Source organism: Engraulis encrasicolus, chromosome 23 (genome assembly GCF_034702125.1).
Source record: "Engraulis encrasicolus isolate BLACKSEA-1 chromosome 23, IST_EnEncr_1.0, whole genome shotgun sequence".
In the NCBI taxonomy this organism is placed as follows: domain Eukaryota; kingdom Metazoa; phylum Chordata; class Actinopteri; order Clupeiformes; family Engraulidae; genus Engraulis; species Engraulis encrasicolus.
Genome location: NC_085879.1, coordinates 15,407,954 through 15,430,859, shown reverse-complemented (window position 1 = coordinate 15,430,859; position 22,906 = coordinate 15,407,954). Strand labels below are relative to the sequence as shown.

Sequence of the window (22,906 nt, the reverse complement as noted above, 5' to 3'; positions counted from 1 at the left end):
CTGTCTTAATTCAACACTCAGAGACTAGGATAATCCATAGCAGACTTCATCACTTTGTGCATATCTTATTCAACACATGGGTAATTAAATTTTACATTTTTGTATGCATACATAGGTCACACCCTCTAATGTTTAACACTGAGAAGTACACTCTGTGCAAGGTGTCCTGACTTTCCACAACTTGAGAATAAATCCTATAGAATAGAACTAACAGAACTTTGGGAGTATTAATAATAGAAAAAGTAATGATGAAAAAAATAATAATGAAAAATGGACACTCTACCTGCCGGTACCAGCAGGGTCAGTATGATTATCAGCCTCATTCTTTCTTCTTCTCCTTGTGCGGCTTGCTGCGTTGGATTCGAAAATGCTGCTCAGTGACTGTGGTCTGTGTTTGGAGGACAGCTGAGGGGCTTTTATGTGAACCAAAGACAAATATCCTCTTGTGGAAAGTACTGTCCCCAAAACCACTCCTACGCACACTTGAACACCTCACCCACCCACCTACCTTTCCACACACACACACACACACACACACACACACACACACACACACACACACACACACACACACACACACACACACACACACACACACACACACACACACACACACACACACCTGAATGGACAATGAAAGGTCATGCTTTGTTTTTAACAGCACCATGATAATTGAGGAAGTGGTCTAGAAAAACACGTCTTTCGTGGTAATTCATTCATTATTAGTGGACCTAGTCTAGTACAATGTTCATTTTTTATCATCTGTGTTTTGAGAAAACGTGGATTAGCGGTAAAGCACTGTCCAAAACAGAATTATCAAATAGATGTGTCATGAGACTAGGCCCAATGAATATTGGACTGGATCTGGAATATGCGACTGGTAAAAAGAGAAGTGAAAACCCTGCCACAGTGGAGAATCAATGATTGCAACAGTTATTTAGTTGCAGCATACATGTTACAGCCCCTGGAGAAATCTTCTTTGCTAAAGGGCATTTTTAGAAATGATCCCTAATTTCCGGCCTATAAGCTGCTACTATGTTTCTACAGCTGCAGACAGGGAGCGTACCTATGTTCCCCGGGTCCTATGTTCCCCTGTCTTTGTATGGGAGCGGGGAACATAGGACCCCTTTTCTAAAAGAGGGTTCTATGTTCCCCGCATTGTATGTTTCCATTTTTCAAATTGTGCCCTTCCCAAAACCATCCCTAAACCTAACCTGTCAGAAATGCAATGTTTCTGAGTTGTAAATTTGTGCCCTAACCAAAACTATCCCTAAACCTAACCTGTCACAGTTGCAACAGCAAGCTGCACTTCGCCATGTGGCAGCAGTCTACTTTGAAGCAGTGGGGAACATAGAACCCTTTTTTGAAAAAAGGGTCCTATGTTCCCTGGTAGAGGGGAACATAGGACCCGGGGAACATAGGACCTGGGGAACATAGGGATGACCCCCTGCAGACATGGACAAACGTGTAACAGATACCAACTAGCACAGTTTGTGGTAGAATGTTAGAAGACCTCCTTCTTGAATAAAGATGTGGTTACACTGAGCCTAGACCTTTGGGGCAGTCATGGGTAAGCGGTTAGGGCATCTGACTTGTAGCCCAAAGGTTGTTTTGTGCACGTGCACTTATGTGCTGTGGAGTGCTGTGTCACAATGACACTGGGAGTTGGGGTTTCCCCAGGTTGGGCTTTCACTTTTCAGCTCAGTGGTATTGTACCTGTGCCTCTGATGCCGAACAGTAGCTGTGACTGGAAGATTGTGGGTTCCAGCCCCAAGTGGGGAACTGCGCAGAATGACCTTGGTTACACTGGTGCCGTGACCAGGTTTAGATGGGGTTGTGAATGTAACGGACGCCAACTAGCAGAGTTAAACGTTTTTTTTAGCCTCTCTCTGAAAGCCTCTCTCTCAAAGCCTCATACAGAGCTGAGCTATGGCCTGGAATTTTGTCTCAATGGTATCATACATGTGTGTCCCAATGCGGAACTGTAGCTATAACTGGAAGGTCGCAGGTTTGAGCCGTGAGTGGCGGACTGTGAAGGATGACCTTGGTTGCATGCACATACACATACTCTACACATACACAGACACATACACACACACACACACACACACACACACACACCTACGCGCGCGCACACACACACACGCACACGCACATACACATACATGCACACCCACATACGCACACACGCTCAGTGGGCTGGGCTGGTTCATATTTTGTTTTTAACAGTACAGTATTGATAATTGATGATAATTGAGGAAGTTCTCTATAAAAAATATGGATCATGGGCACGTGTTGGACAATGGAACGTGGTCATTCATTAATAATTTCTTGACTTGTCTGGTACAATGTTCATTTTTTATCATCTACAGTAGGTTTATTCTGAGAAAACATGACCTATTTCGTAAACAGATAGAGCACTGGAGAAAGTTGAACTGTGGGCAAAGGGACTGAATAGCCAGCCATGAATGAAGCACCCAATTTCCTTCACTACAGTTGGTTAACATTGCTGGGGCATCGGTTAGGCTTCCCCATTGCACCGGGTGAGGCAAAAATATATTTCGTTTGTTTGAAACAAAGCTTGGACATAATTTGTTGGTCCCCTCTCTCTGGACCTCTATGTCAACAGTGATCAGGGGTTTGGGTGCGCATATCCATAAAACAATTATCCAGGTGCCAGACAAAAGTGGTGGACCGTGTGACATAAGCTCCACAAATATAAACATTATTTTATTTCAGGCCTGAGAAAGATCCCACTGATGGATCGAAACGTTGCCATTTGGACCACTTCCTCACTAGCCTGGGCGAATAGCCGACTGTTGACTTTGAGGCAAAATTTGTGGGCGGAGCACATAGGATGGCGTCGCCAGGCTACTTCATCACACCCTCTATGTCAACAGCCCATGCCAACTCCTATTCATGACTAAATGGCTTTTGTCACAATTGACATCAGCACAATATAATGGAAAAGTTACCAATCTTACATTCTTGGGTATAATTTGCGTACCACAGTTCATCACACATACGGCGGGAATGGTAACCATTTTATTTTGTGGCAGAAAGACTTGGAAAAAAATAGGCTGGAACATAGTCAAATATTCTATCAAGAATGTCTGCACTCTTTGAGTGCATTTATAGTCTTGGACATAATTTGTATGCGTACTAAAGTTCATCACACATAACGCGGGAACGGTGAATATTTTGTGGTAAGATATTTTTTGGTCAAATAGAGTGGCAGCTAGCAAGCCACCTCATGTTCTTGGGTGTGGACTTACAAGCAGTGTGGGAATAACTGGCCCACAGCGCCCAGGGGGTAAACACTGGTAGGCCGCCCCTTTGGTTCAAGTTCAAGTTGGCAGGGTACAACCTTACTTCTGGTCCCAATGCAATGGCAAGCAATGTACCCATATAGCCAAGATCGTTGCACAACAGTCGAGGTTTGGTTGTACTTACTTTTGGTGAAAACAACCAACTGTGCCGTTGTGTAACGGAGGCCAACTAGCAGTGTGGAGTGTGGAACGTTAGTAAACCTCCCTCCTGAGGCCTCATACGGTGTCGGTAGCGTTGAGCTATCAGACCTGTCCTTTAGCTCAGCTGTATCATGCTGTGCCTCCCCTATCCAAACTGGAGTGTTGACTAGGAGGAAGCAGGTACGAGCCCCGAGTGGAGGACTGCGCGGGAACACCTCAGTTACAGATGCAACTTGTCCATATTGCTGCAAACTTTCACTTTTAACTTTTATGCAGTCCTTCAGCAATGACATTTTTTTTTTTACTTTACTTTTACTTTTTTTTTTACTACAGCCTTGTGGATGTGCAAGCATTGTTATTCATTCCAGTCCAGACGCATTACCAGACCAGATTGCAAACAAATTAATAGACCGACTGCATGCACTAATAAACAGGCTATAAAGGATTTACAGTACAGTCCTTGCCAGTTTAATTGCGACAATATTTAATACCAGGAGGAGAGTCTACTGTGGCTGTAATAAAGTACCCTATCCTAACCACATCGGCAGCCTGGGCGAAAGCCGACTGTTGACTCTGTCAAACATTGTGCGGAGCCAATATCCTTGGGTGGGGTACATACCTTGTAGGATGGCGTCACCAGGCTACCACATTGGGCCCTGCCATCAACCTTCTTCTACCCACATACATTTTTGGCACCTTCACAGAAACAGGTGGAAATAGGTCATCAAAACAGTGTGGACTCATATTGCATACTAGATGAAACTAGACACTTAATATTGATAATAGGCACGTAATGTACCATATGATGAGAGAATGAGCTATTTTATTTTTTATCTTTTTCATCCATATGTGCCTGTCAGTGACATCTGATACAGAATATTGGTCAATATGATACCACTTGCTGTTGTATTGCAAAATACACCTAGGGTCTCATGTATTAAGACTTGCATGGATTTCTATTAGGTTTTTTTCATGGAAGTGAAAATCTGCAGATGCAGTACTAATAATTCGGATGTTGGCCTATAAATCTATGCACAAACAGGTTTTCATGCACATTCTCAAGGCACATACCATTTCATTCCAAATTCAGTGTACATGCAGTTTGTAACATTAATACAATCTTAGTATATCTGAAGTTTGCAAGAGATGTGTGCATGAGACGCTTGCACATGGCGTTCCAATTTCATTCTGACTGCAGTTCATGCTTTAAACATCAGATGGCAGAGTTGTGTAAGCAGAAGCCACATTCAAGCTTGGTCTGCCTAAGTAGGAAGCCCTCTGGTTTCAGCTGGTACCCCTCAGGCCACAGCATGTATCATAATACACCATTCAGTAATAATATCTGCGTTGGAGGGCCACATGTGTGGATTCAACAAATCCAAAATCCAAAACAGGGCTCTATAAAAAATTATTACAAAAGTTGATTATATATGATTATATAAAAGTTGATTAATTTAACCGTCTAATGCTGGGGAACTGAACTTGTCTTTATCAAGCCTGAGGGAATGTTTACATTTCTGGGATGGCTTGCATCTTCTTCATGTTGGGGACTTTTAAAGCATGGGTTATATTTTGTGAGTGTGTATTTAAAACATGAAATGAACTTCATAGGTGCAGTAATATAGTGTGAGGCACAAATCCATGATCCGTGATTGCCATTTGCCATTTGCTTTTTGCATGACCGCATTGTTCAATAATATGATTGTGTAAATTAGCAGCATTCTGGATCAGCTTCTATTTGCATTTGAGAATGATGATTTTATTTGTCACATCCTTAGCAAATATTACTTGCAGTGCTCCAAGGTCGTCTGTGTGTGTATTTTTTTACTTCCTTGTTCTTAGTGTTTAGAGCAGGGGTGTCAAACTCATTTTGGTCCGGGGGCCGCATACAACCCATGTGGACCTCAAGCGGGCCGCATTAGTAACATCATTGCCAAAAAAAAACGTAAAGCAGAGGATTAGTGTTCAGTACTATCACGTTTTAAGTGTGATGAAAGCAATGCAATACTGCTAATACTATGCAAAATGTCCTTGACTTCATTCATTCATTGCCAACCTTAAATGAATTAAGTATGGGACAGTTCATTTTGGCGGGGGGTCTGGGACCAGCAAACTTTTGTATTTCTTAGATGTAATTTCCTGCATTTTCACGCATTCTAACGTTCCATTTCCAGTTTCAGCTTAATAGGAATCAATACAAATCCAATTATATGTATTATTTAATTACAACCAATACCAATACAATATGAATAAGAAGTATTAACATTTTATCTCTATATATGAGGTCTATAATATATGACAGGGGTGCTCAACTGGCGGACCCAGGTCCGGATGCGGACCCAAACGCAATGTCATCCGGACCAAGACAAAATCCATCTGTATTTAATATGTATAAATTATACATGAGATTTCGCTGCCATGCGAGGTGTATTTCTGCGAAGCCAGTCTTATGACAAATAAAAGTATCATCACTATGACAACTCAGTGAGTGAGCAAGAGGCCAGTGCGGCCAGCGAGTGAGGCTATTTTCTGCATCGGTCCGTAGCGACTTTTTTGGACCCTGGAAACATACGAAATTTGGCGAGTGGACCTTTTCAGTTTCTAGTTGAGCACCCCTGATATATGAGCTTTATCAAATGCCTGTTACAGTACAAATTCACCATTTATAATAGAAGTGTGATGTGCACTTTACTACATATATACAGTATAACAGAGGGACCATTGGGTTAATGTCATGCAGGTCTCGATTCTGCCCCGAGGGGCGTAATTGCGCATTTCAGTTATTTCATTGAAAAAAAAAAAAAAACTTTTTTTTTTTTTTTTTTTACATCCGGTCCGGATGGAACCCTCTGGCGGGCCGGATGCGGCCCGCGGGCCGTACGTTTGACACCCCTGGTTTAGAGCCTATGGTCGCTAACAACATCTCAAACATTTTTTTTAATGTGTGTTTTTACATGTAAATTTTGGAGAAGTGTCATGCAAGACCAATCTTTGTGTAAACAGACAATAAAGTTTATCTTCTCATCTCATCTTATCCTGGTTACAGGTCAACAAGATCACACTAGGCAAACTCAATCATAGAGCTTCAGTCCAATGAAGTATTTTCCCTTCTCTTTCCTTTTAGTCTTTTTTACTTTATTTTTGATAGGACAGTGAAGGTGGTGACTGTAGTGTAGTTGATCATATGAATAAAGAATCATGGACATGTAGCTGCAGTTGGAACCACCATAACGTAGCCCGTTTACTTCATTCAGTCACGAGCCAACTCAGAACACACAATACATTCACCTACGTCCGTACGTAAGGTTAAGACGTCATCAAGTAATTAGTACGGTATCTAACTAGGGACAATTACATACTCATACTACAGTGACAGGAAGTGAGTGGGAGAGAGAGAGACGGGGAAGGGCCAGCAAAGGACCCAGGTCGGGAATCGAACCCAGGTCAGCCGCATGGTAGACGAGTGCCCTACTGGTTGGCCAAGGAAGGGCCAAGTATTTTTCCTTCTCACATTGATGTCAAACAAGTTCTGTTTTGAAGTGAAGCAGGTAGCGCACAAGTAGTACCACTGGTTTCAGGTAGTAAATTATGGCATGATATGTTTATGGCTATGCGCTCATACCTGGTTTTGAATTTGAATTGAAGCGATCTGACGTCACATTACCTGAAGGTGAAACTGTAGTTTTTGACAAGAATGTAGATCTCTGTAATGTAGTTAAGCCAGCTTGTCTTGCCTTACATGAAGGCATATAATTTCTTATTGACTCCATGTACTAGATTTGATCAGATATAAAGCTCATAGAACCAAAAAATAGTTAATGATGTCTGTTGCGTACATCTTTCTTTAATTTTCAGTTCATACTTTTAAGAGTTTCTAAGACCTAGGCTATAGCAAGTGTATGGGCTTGTAATGACATGATCCTAAAACCATTTTGCAATGCCCAAAGTGGAAAGATAAACCCCACCCCTTATTTCTGCCCCTGCCAGTTTTTTTCAGGTTTTCCTTGGCTGGGGATACTATAAGTGTGTTGGTTGTACTGACATCTGGTCACTTTTCATTGATACTCCAAGATGAAGGATTATGAAGAAAGCATTGCACATTTATTAGGAGGGTGGGGTCCTTTCCCAAGACTGATTTACATTGTGTTGACTCTTAATTACATTCTACATGGATACATGTCCCTATCAATGGTCTTCGTGGCGGATACTCCTCCTCATCACTGCAAAGTTCCATCCCTGAACAGCAGCTATGGAGGACTGGGCTACAATCTGTCCATCCCGACTGAGGAGCTGAAAGGGGAGACCATCCTGAGTCGCTGCAGACGCTACACTGAACAGGAAGACTCGGACTCTGCCTACAGAAATGACACAGAGGGCTGTGTGGATGGCTGGGTTTTCAGTAAGGATAGATATGTGTCCACTATTGTCACTGAGGTGAGTGTAAATTGCACTAAATTCCCAGTTGGTGCCAGCTAATTCATATATGAAAAATAATATTCAAATGATAATGAAATTTTACGGCAGGGGCGAGTTTAGGCTATTTTTAGTGGGGCCACGGCCCCACCATGACTTGGCTCGGCCCCACTAGCTCAGGAGTCTTTTAAAATATTAGTTGTGAATTGTATTGGAAATTAATGCAATTGCGCAGTCGCTTTGCCCCTGCGCAATATTCTGCTGCGACTGCCCCGTCTGGCAACCCTGTGTATGAACTTCAAGAAAGGTCTTGTGACGAGTCTGCTACACCTCTTCTGATTGGTTTGCATCTTCATGCAACTGTTTGCCGCCAGAGTTGTGTTTAGTTATGATTTTTGTGAAAGTAGTTTCTGGATTTATCATGCAGCCTAGGCAGAACCCAAATCCACGCATATTCTTGTGATGAGAAGTTATGATGCACACTACACACAATAAAGTGGTGTAGGCTACTGCAGTTCTATGTGCAGACTATGATAGCATTGTCATCATAACTGACATAATTTTGTAAGCTGGTAAATGTTGGTAAAAAAAAAAAAGTGCTGCAATGAAAGATCATTAAAATCGTCCATTATTAGATTGTGGATATCCGTGAAACATGCTTAACATAGGTAGCGGTGGCTTTTGTCAGGTGGTGCCTTGCGACGCACAATAGCCTACTTTCACTTTCGCCAGTGTTATGGGGCTCTCTGTTGACCACTTCATGCAAGGTGAGTCAGTCAGAATCACAAAAGCTTGAGGTAGCAAGATAACGGAAAGGAGAGTCAAATACAGATGGAATACAATGCGTAATCAACCTATGCCTACTGTGGAAACCATGCCATTTCTTTGCAAATGTATCAGGAAAAAAATCAGAGTACAAATGATGAGGACATAGTGCTAAATAGGGGTTGTTACCCAGTTGTTACCCAGGGGTTGTTGCCCAGTTGGTGCCAGCTAATTCATATATGAAAAATAATATTCAAATGATAATGACATTGTACGGCAGGGGCGAGTTTAGGCTATTTTTAGTGGGGCCACGGCCCCACCGTGACTTGGCTCGGCCCCACTAGCTCAGCAGTCTTTTAAAATATTAGTTGTGAATTGTATTGGAAATTAATGCAATTGCGCAGTCGCTTTGCCCCTGCGCAATATTCTGCTGCGACTGCCCCGTCTGGCAACCCTGTGTATGAACTTCAAGAAAGGTCTTGTGACGAGTCTGCTACACCTCTTCTGATTGGTTTGCATCTTCATGCAACTGTTTGCCGCCAGAGTTGTGTTCAGTTATGATTTTTGCGAAAGTTTCTGGATTTATCATGCAGCCGAGGCAGAACCCAAATCCGCGCCAGTGTTTCCCACAGAAATTTTGGAAACTATGGGGGCAGCCGGGGTTTATGTTGTCGGGGGGGGGGGGGGGGGGGGGGGGGGGGGGGGGGGGGGTCTTCTCACACAGGCATTTTTTTTTGGGGGGGGGGGGTGTATTCTTGCAGCGTAAATGCAAAACGGCAAAACAATGACTACAGTATGACATTGGCGCATGCAGAAACTGGCCTGGGCCTATATTTCAGCCATTTATATTTTGAGAAATAAGGCTACATAAGATTTTACCCATGACTTGTATAATAGTAGTACATTGTCATTGTCAAAAAATGCAGTACAGTGAATAATTTCTGTTTACAACACAGTTTCATTCGTCCCTCATGCAGGGGTCTGGGAAACAATAATAAAACAAAATAGGAGCAGAGATAAGAATTTAAGAGCACTGTGAAATTGTTAACGCATAGACAAAAAGGGTCTTAGAGGGTAGGCTATGCCTTTTCCCCCACACATATCTGTAGGCGTACACATTCTACATGAGGGGTGCTGGTCACAGGGCCAGTTTTTTCCAAATTCCTCCCATTAAAAGGGCTGAACAACATATTACACATTTATGTCTATATTCACATTCATTACACATTAATTTCTATATGCAGCCCGATGTCTCCTCTGCTGTGTCAATGAAGGTCTGTCACCAAACTCATTACAACTGTAAAACAAAGCCTAGGGAGTGTTAGTAAACTCATCCCAACTGTCCCTTCTCTGAAGGTTTTTTATATTGCTCCCAAACCCAAGTAAACTACAACAACTTGACTAGGCTTTTGATCCCTGTCTTTCAAGCACCTGTGGTTCTCTCTATAGCAGGGGTGCCCAACCTTTTTTTAACCAAGATCTACTTTTGAAGTTGATGGTCTGCCGTGATCTACCAAGTCAAATTCAAGGATGTCAGTATGAAAATTTAAGACCACCATTTATTAATCACCATTATTATGAACAAAATGTTTTCAGTAGGCTACTATGGCCGTATCTTTTCAGTGTGTTTTTAAAGTGTGTTGAATACCCAGATAGCAAGCTTACATTGAATCGATGTAGAATCAGCATTCCATTGCCGACGCTAAACCATTGAAACAACATCAGATGTCGATGTTGATTTAGCATCAGTTTGCACCCTCGACTAACATTGAAACTATGTTGATTTTGTAACTATGGATCCACGCAACTTCAACTGTATTTCGATACGCGCCTATATTGAAACAACATTGACATTTCGACGTAACTAAAAATCAATGAGCTTTCAATGTTATTTCAATAGAAAGGCTACCAGAATTATCTGGCTCATATATCCTGCTTTATCTACAGCCAGGATCCACATTTTAATAATATAAAATAATAAATATGAAACACAAGATGTTTATTAAGAAAGATGTTTATTATTTGAATTATTTTAATTACTGTCACCGCGACTGGCACCAGTTCTGTCCGGCCAACACGTTCTCACCCCCATTACCTCGAATACAGACGCTTTGTCAAGACCCGTGGCGTCGGCGTTCGAGTGAAAGGCAGCCCATTTGCGTCTGTATCCGATGCGAAGGCAATAAGCCCATACGACTTTGTTGCGAGCGTCGATGTTGCAAAAGGCACGTGAGCGAGAATTTGTTGTCACGATGTGGGTGTTATTAAATACAGCGTATTTAAAGTCGGCCACAAATATGAACGAGACGATGAGCTCGCACCGGTTTGCTCTACTAACACACCACGTGTGAGGAGTGGGGGGACAGGCAGTGAGGAGGAGCTGAAGTGGGGACCTGCGCAAACTTGTGTAGAGGTGTGAGACAAGACCCATATACACACGTGAGTGAGTTGTTGACCAACCAGTTCATGGGCGCGTGACCTCGGAGGCAGTCCGCCGACGAGCGTTGAAGGGGATAAGCAACTGCAGAGGTTGCAAGATCTGACTGCAGCCGCATTCATCCCGCGATAGTTTTACACCATGTGACATGTCACCTCGTCAACGCAACGTCGACGAAATTTCGAAGTTTGACAGGAAATCTAACCGTCATGCAGCATTTTCCATCCAGGGTGCATTGCTGTCTAAATGTGCATGCATGCGTTGACACATCTCGAATGCACCTAGTTTCATGCTGCAAGCTGCACAACGAAAAGCTTTCTTATCCACATGCGCAGCAAGGCTGTTCTGGTCCATGAAATGGCACGGCACGCATTTATAACAGAAATAAACATTTATTTTGGCTACCTGCTTTCTCACTACAACAGCATTTCCATCGAAGCCCTATCCTAAAAAGCCACGACTTAATATCGAACTTTGGACAATTTGATTAATAGACTATGCAAATAATATTTTATCCGAATAAAGTTTTATACAGTAGATGCGGCATATATTGCATACCTTTTTAATAGGCATATTTATTCCCCCGATGTTTGTTCTTCTGACCGTATCGGATTAGTTTCAGGATGAATTAAAAACTAAACATTTGCTTCCTACTGTAATAGAAATTATGTCATTTCCTGAAGAGGGCTTGCGTGCGCCTATGAAATTTGAAAAAAATGTGCTGGATTAATCGAATAGTTGCCCATAATGTCGCATTTTTTGAGTATTTAACCTACTGCTGTTTTTATGGACGTGATTGTTTTTTTGGATTAAAAAATAAATAAATGAAGTTTGGAAATGATTGCGCTTGCAATGATGTCATTTCCTTGCGGATGCCTGTAGCAGTTGACAGCCAAGTTGTTGACAATTTGCTTCCACGGTGAAATTGTTCTCTCTTTGTCCTTATTGGTAAGTAAGCCTACATTGATGCCGTTAATAGGATCAAACTATCAATATTTTTGTAACATGCATTGGCATTCTTGACAGCTGGGTCGTGTCAAACTGTGTTTTTCATATGCCGTTCGTCAAGCTTGTTGTCAAGATGGGCAGGCTAGGTTAGCCTTCGTCAAATCACATTTGAGCGCTGGAACTACAATATTTGAGCTTCTATTTTTGAGTGAAATGTATTGATTCAATATCTAAACAGCCAGGGAACGATTAGTCATCCCATCCTCGTTTAGCGTCGTTCTGACGAAACTATTTGGGCTTGCATGCAAGGGCTTTTTAGTAGCCGATCCGGGAGGGTACACCCACAGCTAAAGCCCATGAAACAGGGGTGGGGATGGGGAACCTATGTCTCGAGGGCCGTTTGCGGCTCTTGAGGCAGTTTTATCTGCCCCCCCATATAGTTTTAATGTTATGCAGCTTCACATGAAATATGACATTGTAAAGCAATTTTAGAAAACACATTTGCAATACAGCTAAGTTATATTTAGGGAACCTAGAGAAGGTGGGGTCTGTTTTAAAGGTGACTGCTTCAATATAGTCCTAAAGTGCAGAGGGAAATCCTGGTTTGTGTTCATAATATGGCCCTCGCAGGACTTTAACGTCCCTCGGATGAATTTGAAGTGGCACCTTGAATGAAAAAGGTTCCCCACCCCTGCCATAAAAGAATGTACTCGCAATGAACGAATACTCCTCAGATAATCCAGTAAAAGCCAAGGAAGCCATTTAAGTTATATAACAGTAGTGTTTTGATTGCACCATTCTTGTGTACTATAAAAACACTGATCCACTGTGCATTCTTCTCTTCAATTTGTTTTCATTTATGTTTCCAGGTGTAGCAGGTGAAAATGCAGCCGTGGCCTAGTGGTTAGAGAGTTGGTCTTTAAATCTAGGGGTTGCCAGTTCGAATCCCCCCTGACCTCTCCATACTCCTCCATCCATGGCTGAAGTGCCCTTGAGCAAGGTACCTAACCCCACACTGCTCCAGGGACTGTAACCAACACCCTGAAAAATAATAGTTGTAAGTCGCTTTGAACAAATGAAAGCGTCATTGTAATGTAATGTAATGTAATTCATCACTTAAATCATTTTTAGTGCATACATGTCTAGAAGTTTGGGTTGGGGGTGAGTGGTTTCATTGCCTTGGGCACAGGTAAGGGGGTGCTTTTAAGAAAAAAAAGGTTAAGACTATGCCACTATGCTACACGATATGTGACCTAAGATTGACCTCCGATTGAGAAAAAATCCGCCTGATTTCCAAAAAGTTGTAAGTCTGACAAATTGTGTCAAAATTGGTCTGGATTTCTGATCTAAGCCCAATTTCGACCAGATATGCAGTTAGTGTGTTCTTGTATGGTATGACAGTATTGGCAAGGAGTTCATGATTCAATGAGCGTCATGGTACACATGCCATGATTCAATACCATCACAATGCATTACGATACTTGTGTTATTGCAATACATTGCCTGCATACTTGCCTGATACTTTTTGCATTCATAAGTCAATTGATGCAATGCACTGCCATGACAATTTTATTCATATCCCTAATGGTTGGGGTGTTGGTCTTGGGCTCAGAGGTTCGAATTAGAGTCTTTCAACTATTAAGTATTTATATGGTGTCTCTACACTTTCATGCATGGCCAAACCACAATTGAGCATTAGATGACTGTGTCAATTAAGTAGGTCAAGTTTAGCTGTCATTAATATGGTGTGTCATGGTATGGGCTTTGTGATTATATCTGTGGAGGCTGCCCTATAGCCTCGGCTTAGACTTGAGATGTTCTCTCACACGTAGCAAAAAAGTGCAGTTCCAGTCCGAAAATCCCTTTGGGGTTGTTCCCCGTTTATTGCAACAAAAAAGTTTAATACAAAAACTAGATCACCATAGTGCTGTGCATAGTGTCATTAAAATGTGCTGGCTGAATTTGGCTGGATCCACACGGCTACGGTAAGAACCGTGTGTTTCCCCAGTCCAAGCCTCATCAACCATAATCACAGGCACCTGTAATTATACCTGTTAACCTGTGTGACCTAAGCTTACGTGAAGTGCTCCCCCAAGTGGCTAAATCTAAAACTACATTAAAACCTATCCATAAGTGAGACTAAAATGGCTCCTACACCCCGGCCCCTAATTGTGAGTGAATATTAAAACCACAATTACCCATTTAAAACTAAGGAGCCATTTGTGCAAATTTAAAACGAAGTGAGTTTCTACAAATAAACATCTTAAGACAGCCAGGTCATCAGGTCATCGGGTCATCAGGTCATCAGGCCATCGGGTCATCGACTATGCAGTCATCTTGGATCTTGGGATTTGGGACGTCTCCATCATCTTCAGGACTTGGGAGGTCTACTTCCATCAAGAGGCATATCTTCGTGACTGGCCTTTCAAGTTGACCCGTTCTTGTTTTCAGCTGGACTGACCGCACATGGCCTCTCTTGTCTGGATACGTCTGTGTGACTCGTCCCATCTGCCATGACCCTCTCGGAGCAAGTGGGTCCATCACGATCACAAGGTCGCCAACCGCAAAACTTCTCTTCGGCCTCATCCACTTCTGTCTCTCCTGGAGCAGCGGTAAGTATTCCTTCACCCAACGTTTCCAGAAAAGGTCAGAGAGAAACTGCACCTGTCGCCATCTTCTCCTCGGATACAGGTCATCCTTCTGGAACAGCCCCGGAGGAAGGAGTGGCTTTGTCTTCAGGAGTAGAAGGTGGTTGGGTGTGAGGGCTTCCAGGTCGTTGAGGTCTTCAGAGGACTTTGTGATTGGTCGACTATTCAGAATTGCTTCAATCTCACATAACACTGAGTGGAAGCCTTCATCGTCCAGGGTCTGGAGTCTGAGTGTAGAGGCCAGGACACGCTTCACAAGCCGGATCAGACGCTCCCAAACTCCACCATGGTGAGCGCCTGCTGGAGGGTTAAAAGACCATGTTAGACCATTTTGTAAAAGAGCATGCTGGATCTTGCTGTGGTCTAAGTTTGAAACAGCCTCCCTTAACTCTCGCTCAGCTCCGATAAAATTTGTGCCATTATCAGATATTAAATGAGAGATTTGACCTCTTCGACACATGAACCGCCGTATGGCATTAATGCATGAATCAGTGTCAAGAGAGTAAGCTACCTCAAGGTGAACTGCCCTACTCGCCAGACATGTAAATAAAACACCATATCGCTTCACTCTTGCCCGGCCTTTCTTCACTTCCACTGGACCAAAGTAGTCAACGCCCACGTTGGTAAAAGCAGGCAGGTCTGGAACAACTCTCTCCTCTGGGAGGTCCGCCATCTTCTGCTGTCCCATCTTTCCCTGGAAGCGGAGGCAATCTTTGCAATCTGAGATGACTTTCCTGCAAGCAGAGTTTGCATGAATTATCCAGTATTTATTTCTCAGAAAGGACAACATATGATTACGACCTGCATGGCCCAGACGCTGGTGTACATGTTTCAGCATGAGTTTGCATACATTTTGATCTTTAGTCAGAATCACAGGATGCTTCTCCTCTTCAGGCATTGCTGCCCTACTGAGCCTACCTCCAACTCTCAGCATTCCATCCTGCAACACTGGGTCGAGGTCTTGAAGATCACTGCTGCACTTTACAGGCTTTCCTTCCTGCAGTGCGGCAATTTCCTCTGGAAACTTCTCTCGCTGATAGAAGCGAATAATGGCATCTTCCGCCCTCTGCAGGTCAGCTGGTGTCAATGGTGTGCCAGTAACTTTAATTCTGTCCTTCTGCTGCTCAGGGTTAAGAAGCTTTCTCTTTTGTGACAATGTTAAAAGCATGTCTCTGAATTTGAGAATCCATGCAACAGATTTCTTCAATCTTGTAAAATCAGAAAAGTAGTTTAAAAACATTGCTGTTGCATTCAGTGATGTCTGTGTTACAATGGCACTCACCAGCAGTTCCCTTTTCACTTCAGGGTCATCAGCCGAGACCAGAGGCTGGTCCAGGATGGTAGCAGGCCACTCCTCTTCTCCTTTCAAAAGAAACGGGGGTCCCTTCAGCCATCTCTCACAGGCCAGGAACTCCTCAGCGGTAAGCCCTCTGGACGCCTCATCTGCCGGGTTCAACTTTGTGCCAACGTATCTCCACTGTGCAACACTGGTCAATTCTCTGATGACTGCCACCCTATTGGCTACGAATGTGTGAAACCTCCTGGTCTCATTGGCAATGTATTTTAAAACAGTGGTGCTGTCTGTCCAGAACACTGATGGCTGCAAATCAAGCTGCAATTCTCTTCTCAGCATCTTGTCAAGGCGGGCAGCCAGGACAGCAGCAGTCAATTCAAGACGGGGAATGGTAGTTTGTTTTAAGGGGGCTACTCTAGCTTTTCCTAAGATGAAGGCAAGACTCACTTGATTCTCCTTGTTCTCCATCCTGAGGTAAGTAGCGGTCCCATAGCCATACTCGCTGGCGTCTGAGAAGTGGTGTAGCTGCATGCAGGTCGGTTCCCCAAAGTTGTTGGGCTTCATGCACCGGTCCACTTTGATCCCAGCAACATGATGCAGGTTTGTAAGCCAGTTGGACCACTGCTGAGAGAAGATCTGGGGTATTTGGACATCCCAGTCGATGTTCAGCCTGCACATCTCCTGTAGCATTCTCTTCACTGGCAGTGTGAATGGCGCGAGAAAGCCTAAGGGGTCAAACACAGAAGACACAACAGACAATATGCCGCGGCGTGTGTGAGGGCGCTCTTCTAAGGCTAACCTGAAGGTCAGGATGTCATCATCAATGCACCAGTGCAGGCCAAGAGCAGTTTCAACCGCATCTGTCTTTTGATCTAGGTCGAGCCCCCTAGTGGTCTTTGATCTCTGGGCATCCGGAATGCTGGCCAAGACTTCACTGCTGTTGCTTGTCCACTTCAACAGACGGAATCCCCCTTTAGCGCATGCTGCAGTCAGCTCACTCACCATCTCCATGGCTTTTGCTTCTGAGGACACAGAGGTCAAACAGTCATCCATGTAAAAGTTATGCAGTATTGTGTTTAAAATGCATGGGTCAAAGTCTTCTTTGTAATCTTGCACAATTCTCCTCAGTGCGTAATTCGCACAGCTGGGCGACGACACCGCTCCAAAAAGGTGCACCTTCATTCTGTACTGCATGGGGGCAAGTGTTAGGTCACCATCAGGATACCACAAAAAGCGTAAAAAATCTGTGTGCTCTGGAGACACTCTCACCTGATGAAACATTGCTTGGATATCTGCCATCAACGCCACACATTCCTTTCTGAATCTGGTGAGCACACCAAGCAAGGTGCTGGTGAGGAAGGGACCTTGTAGGAGCTGGGAATTGAGTGAGATTCCTCGATAGACAGAGGCACAGTCAAAGACCACCCTTAGAGTTTTCTTTTTAGGGTGGTATACCCCATGGTGGGGTAAATACCAAAGCCTGCCATCTGACCTATTCAGCTGTTGACATGGCACAGGCTCAGCATAATCATTTGCAATGACTTCGGACATGAACTCAGTGTATTCTTGATGGAATTCTTGGTTCCTTTTGAGTTTTCTTTGAAGACCTAAGAGACGCTGCTCTGCGACACTACGATTGTCTGGAAGAGTGACGTCAGCAGCCTTGAGGGGCAAGTCAAAGCAGTAATGACCCTCGTCCTGACGTATGGATGACTCAACAATCTGCATAAACCTATGATCTTCCCTGGACAAACAGGAATCATCTGCCATGACTTCATTGAAATCCTGATTGTATTGGGCGACTAACAGATCTTGTAGCTTGGTGCCTGAGATCCTGTTGGCAGTAACGGCCGGACAGTCACACATGCCCTCACCTTCCCTGCCTCTCAGCGAACCGCTCACAACCCACCCCAATAGAGTTTTATACGCCCAAGGCCCCCCCCCTTGGCTATTGATCACTTCCCAGGGCTCCATAAGCTGTGGTGCGTTGGTACCTATAAGCAACTCAACATCTGCCTCCAAGCTGGGAATGTTAATGTCCTTAAGATAAGCCCACTCCTCCAGATCTTCTTGAGCAAGAATGTTACTTCTGCTTACCGGCATGGATTTTTGTGTGAACACTTCCGGCAAATCCAGGAATGTGTCTTCAGTCAGGCTAGAAATCTGGAGGCCTTTGAGTGCAGAGGTGGTGACTGTTCTTTCTTGGCCTAATGTGCGGAGCAGAATGTCAGTTTTAGTGCCTTCAAGATTCAACTTCTTTACAAGTGATTCAGTGCAAAAAGAGGCTGAGCTCCCAGGGTCAAGGAAAGCATAAGTGTTGATGGTGCGACTGCCGGACTTTGCCTTCACCTGCACGGGCACGATGGAAAGGACACACTCATCTTCCCCGGCCCCTTTATGGGCGCATGTCTGCAATGACACAAGAGCATTACTAACTGAAGCATCTGGTATTTTAAGTTCAATATGCAAGATAGTCGGATGACTCTTTGCACACACAGTGCAAGTGAGAGGTCGATCGCATGCCTTACTCATGTGACCTGGCATGAGGCAGCGAAAGCAGAGTCGATTTTCTTTCACAGCATCCAGTTTCTCTCTGTGAGTCATTTTTTCAAGACTGGGACATTTCACCACTGAATGCTGGCCTTTACACACAAAGCATGCTCCGTGATCATACCTCTGTACAGATGGACCCTTACGCTGATTTTGGGGTGCGGAGGAGTTTGGTGGTCGGACAGCATCGACAGCAGCAACTGTAGCGTGCCCTCTTCCTGAAGGGGTGGCCTTGGACTGAGAGGAGGGGTGGTGCGATGATGTACCCTGCAAATCTCCAAAGAGAGGGTCAGACATTATTTTCACCTGGTGCTCGATGAATACCACAAAGTCAGCAAACATGGCCCTTGTGCCACGTGTCTCCTGAAGTCCACATGCAACTGTCCTCCATCTCTCCCTCATCTTGTACGGCAGCTTGAGCATCATCAAGCGCATGTTTGATGGCACATTCATCTCCTCCATGTACTGCAGGTCTTCCATTACATTGCAGCAGTCCCTTAGGAAGACAGAAAAAGACTGCAGGGCATTAACATCATCTGGTTTCACCATAGGCCATTGCACAGCCTTGTCAATATAGGCTGCTGCTATTTTCATTTCATTACCAAAATACTGCTTCAACAAAGTTTTTGCTCTGGCATACCCTTGACCTGGCGCCATGTTAAAACAGCTCCTGACAAGCTCTCTGGGCTGCCCTCTTGTGTACTGATCAAGGTAGTACAGGCACTCTTCTTTGTCAGATGTTTTCTTTTCGATTGCCTGTTCGAAAGCTCTGATGAAAGCAGCATACTTTAGTGGGTGCCCATCAAACTCAGTAATGACTCTAGGTGGAAGGGAGGCTAGAGCTTGATTGTTAACCAGCTGAGCTGTGATATTATTCTGACGCTGCATGAGATCATACACTGAGGGTAGATGGTTACGGGAGGGCTGATGGTTACCGGAAGACACAGCATGGCTTGCATGTGTCTGGGTGGGTGGATTCCTGCGTGCAGGTGGTGGTGGCTGATGCTGCATCGGGGCTGGGTTGCTGTTCCTGGGTCCACGGCTATCGCTGGGTGCAGCTGGTCTACGTGATGATATCTGCACTGAAGGTAGAGGGTTACTGGGCCCATGTGAAACATGTTTGTCTTTAGGCCTCACCACCGGTAGAGCTGCATTTTCCTGGTGGTGCATCACAGGCTTGGGATGAGAAACAGAAGTGTTAGACGACTTCAACTGGGCATGAAGATAGGCATTCATTGCATTCCCCCCCTCATCATCATCATCATCATCACCACCACCATCATCATTTTCCAGGACATGCAACTTAGCTGTATTAGCTTCCAATTTAGCCTCCATTTCCAGACGTTGCTTTTCTCTCCTCAGTCTTGCCCTCTCAATTTGTAAAACTTCCTCCTCTGCGTCCAAGCCATGCACCTTTTCTAGCACAGCAGCAGACTTCAACAGAGCAGCCCTTTCAGCCTTTGCCTTAATGCGCATTGAAGCGATGCTGGATGATTTTGAACATTTAGACATTTGGCTTTTGTGTCTGGAGCCTTTACTGGAAATGTTCGAAATACTGTCCTCCGGCCTTACTTCAGGTTCTTTATCGGCGCACTCTGACTCTGCATTCGCCAACCATTCACACACATGGCTTTCAAATTTTTCAATTTCCTTATTTTTTTCTATTAGCCAGCTTTGTTGTGTTTCATGTTCGGAGTCAGGCATTGGCATTTCCAACAATGTGTTCTGGGCCTCTATGGCTTCCTTGCACAGGACAGTAAATTCACTCAAATACTTCTTAATCTTACTGATTGTGTAAGAAGTAACCTTTACAGACAGCAGCTCATTTATCTTTCCTTTTCTTTTGCCTGCTTGCATAAGCTTTGATTTTCGATTTTTCTGGAGGTTTTCGAACACCATTACAAGGCCCTTTGCCGTTAATCTCCTCACACGTTTCTCCTGTTCTTCTTCATTAGAACACATTGGCGTGTCGGTGCGCTCCGATGCAGGCACGGCGGCCGTAGCCTCGCCGGGTTTGTCTTCCATGTTGCGCAAAGTTAAAAAACACAACTGGGTAGACCGTCAGAAAACAAACACAAAAAATAATACTTCAAAAGCAATGTGGCGTGATAGCCAAAAAACACAGCGGTCATATAGGCCTATTTTCCTTACTTTTAGACCTTTGTGTGGAGGTGGCACACACAATAGTGACGGTCTACAAACAGCACAGCACTTTTACGCAACAGCACGGTGAACAAAATTCAATATGGCAAAGCCGTTACTTTTTCCCATGCAAAGTCCACATCAAACATCAAAAAAATAGAAGGGATTAAAGTTTCACCAAACGCATGAAGAGAGCAGCTTTGGCTTTTTAGTGTCCTAGAGCGTACATGCGCTTACTCACTCACTGAAGTTCATCAACGCCGGTGGGCACCGCAAGAGGCAAGTAATCCGGTTTCCTATCGCGGTTACAAACTTCCAATCATGCTGGCGTAGGCCTTGACAGATCCTCAACTTTTCCAATAGATGTGAATCCGATTGATGAGCACTCACTGATAGTGATAATCCTTTGCTTGATTCCTTTAATCCACGTCTGGTTTATTTTATCCTGTGGTGTGCGTAATTCCTTAGGTGTCCACAACAAAAAGTTCAGTCCATTGAGAAGAAAAAAGATGGGAAAGGGTTCTTACGATGTGGAGGCTGCCCTATAGCCTCGGCTTGGACTTGAGATGTTCTCTCACACGTAGCAAAAAGTGCAGTTCCAGTCCGAAAATCCCTTTGGGGTTGTTCCCCGTTTATTGCAACAAAAAAGTTTAATACAAAAACTAGTTCACCATAGTGCTGTGCATAGTGTCATTAAAATGTGCTGGCTGAATTTGGCTGGATCCACACGGCTACGGTAAGAACCGTGTGTTTCCCCAGTCCAAGCCTCATCAACCATAATCACAGGCACCTGTAATTATACCTGTTAACCTGTGTGACCTAAGCTTACGTGAAGTGCTCCCCCAAGTGGCTAAATCTAAAACTACATTAAAACCTATCCATAAGTGAGACTAAAATGGCTCCTACAATATCATAATGAAACACATTTCCAAACGTAATGACTGATATGTTTAAGATAAGTGGCAAACGGCTGTCTTACTTTCAGGCTTTCAGCTAACCCATCACAAATCTCCACTTGACAAGTACATGGATGTATGATTGGAATGATGCATACTCTGTCTCTGTGTCTGTCTCTCTGTCTCTCTGTCTCTCTCTCTGCCTTCTTCCCTCCCTCCCTCAAAACACACACACACCCACATAGTTACAGGTGGTTAGGAGGTGATTGAACACTCAGTCGTTCATTCATTCATTCATTCATTCACACAGCTACTTTTACTGTCTACAGTACGTAGCATCAAAAATGTATTCACACACTGTAATGGCTCCCAATAGCATATTCTGATTTTACTTGTGCTCCTTTGTCCTGCCTGTGATGTTCTTAGTGGCCATCACATGGACAACCAAGTAGTGTTTGTTATGATTTATTATGATCCAAGAAGGTGGATTACAGTAGAACGTAGTCTAATCCATGTTTCTCAACTCATCTTCTCTTCTTCTACCACACTGTCAATGCAGTTCCTGCTGAATGGGCCATGCTAAACGTACAGCTCAGCTACAGCACGACGATGAACAGCCACATTACAGGTAAGCGTCTCAGTCACTTCCTCTCTATTCATTTCACTCTTCACTTCTCTTCAATTTCACCCATCCAATTTAATCATAATAATTGGGTTTTATATGGCTTTTCTTGATGGTCAAAGATGCTTTACAAGTGAAAAAAAATATAGACAGTACAAACACACAGTATAAGGAATGGCTGGACAGAGGTAGGAAGAAACGGCAGTGCAAAAACAGACAAACAAAGGGCAACAACAGATCTGGAGGGAGGAGATGATGGTGATTAGTGGCACTGGACGCCTCTGGTGTTATACATAGTTTGGAAAAGGTGGGTCTTGAGGATGTGTTTGAATGATGGCAGTGAGTCAGACTATCGGATGGGCAGGTGGAGATACAGTAGTTCCAGAGGGTGGTTGGTACTGGTGGCGAAGTCTCTTTCCCCTGGGTGCAGTACTTGAGGATGGGAGTGAGGAGGTTGGCATCCGAGGAGGACAGGGAGGGGGGTCAAGGGATTCATCAGTGATGAGAATCTTGAAGTGTATACAAGTGAAGCATGACAAAACAAGGTGTGGCAATAAACTAACTGACCTATTGAGTGTGAAGCAGGACAAAACTGAGTAGAGGTTAGCTTTGTTATGCAGGGAAGCTCTCTTGGAAGCGATGAGTCTTCACAATCTTCTTGAAAGTTTAGAGTTAGTTTTTGTGGCACTGAGTTATTGGTCTGGACCTTAAGCTCAGTGGT

General features: G+C 43.9%; 1 protein-coding gene across 1 annotated transcript in view; it reads left to right on the top strand.

Annotated features, from left to right (window-relative positions):
* Positions 1-7,541: 7,541 nt before the first annotated feature.
* The window catches only part of LOC134440335 (organic cation/carnitine transporter 2-like), a 41,649-nt gene continuing 26,284 nt past the window's right edge, over positions 7,542-22,906 (top strand). The window contains exon 1 of the mRNA XM_063190370.1: positions 7,542-7,904. Within this exon, the coding sequence (XP_063046440.1) occupies positions 7,542-7,904 (363 nt within the window). The remainder of the gene's footprint in view (positions 7,905-22,906) is intronic.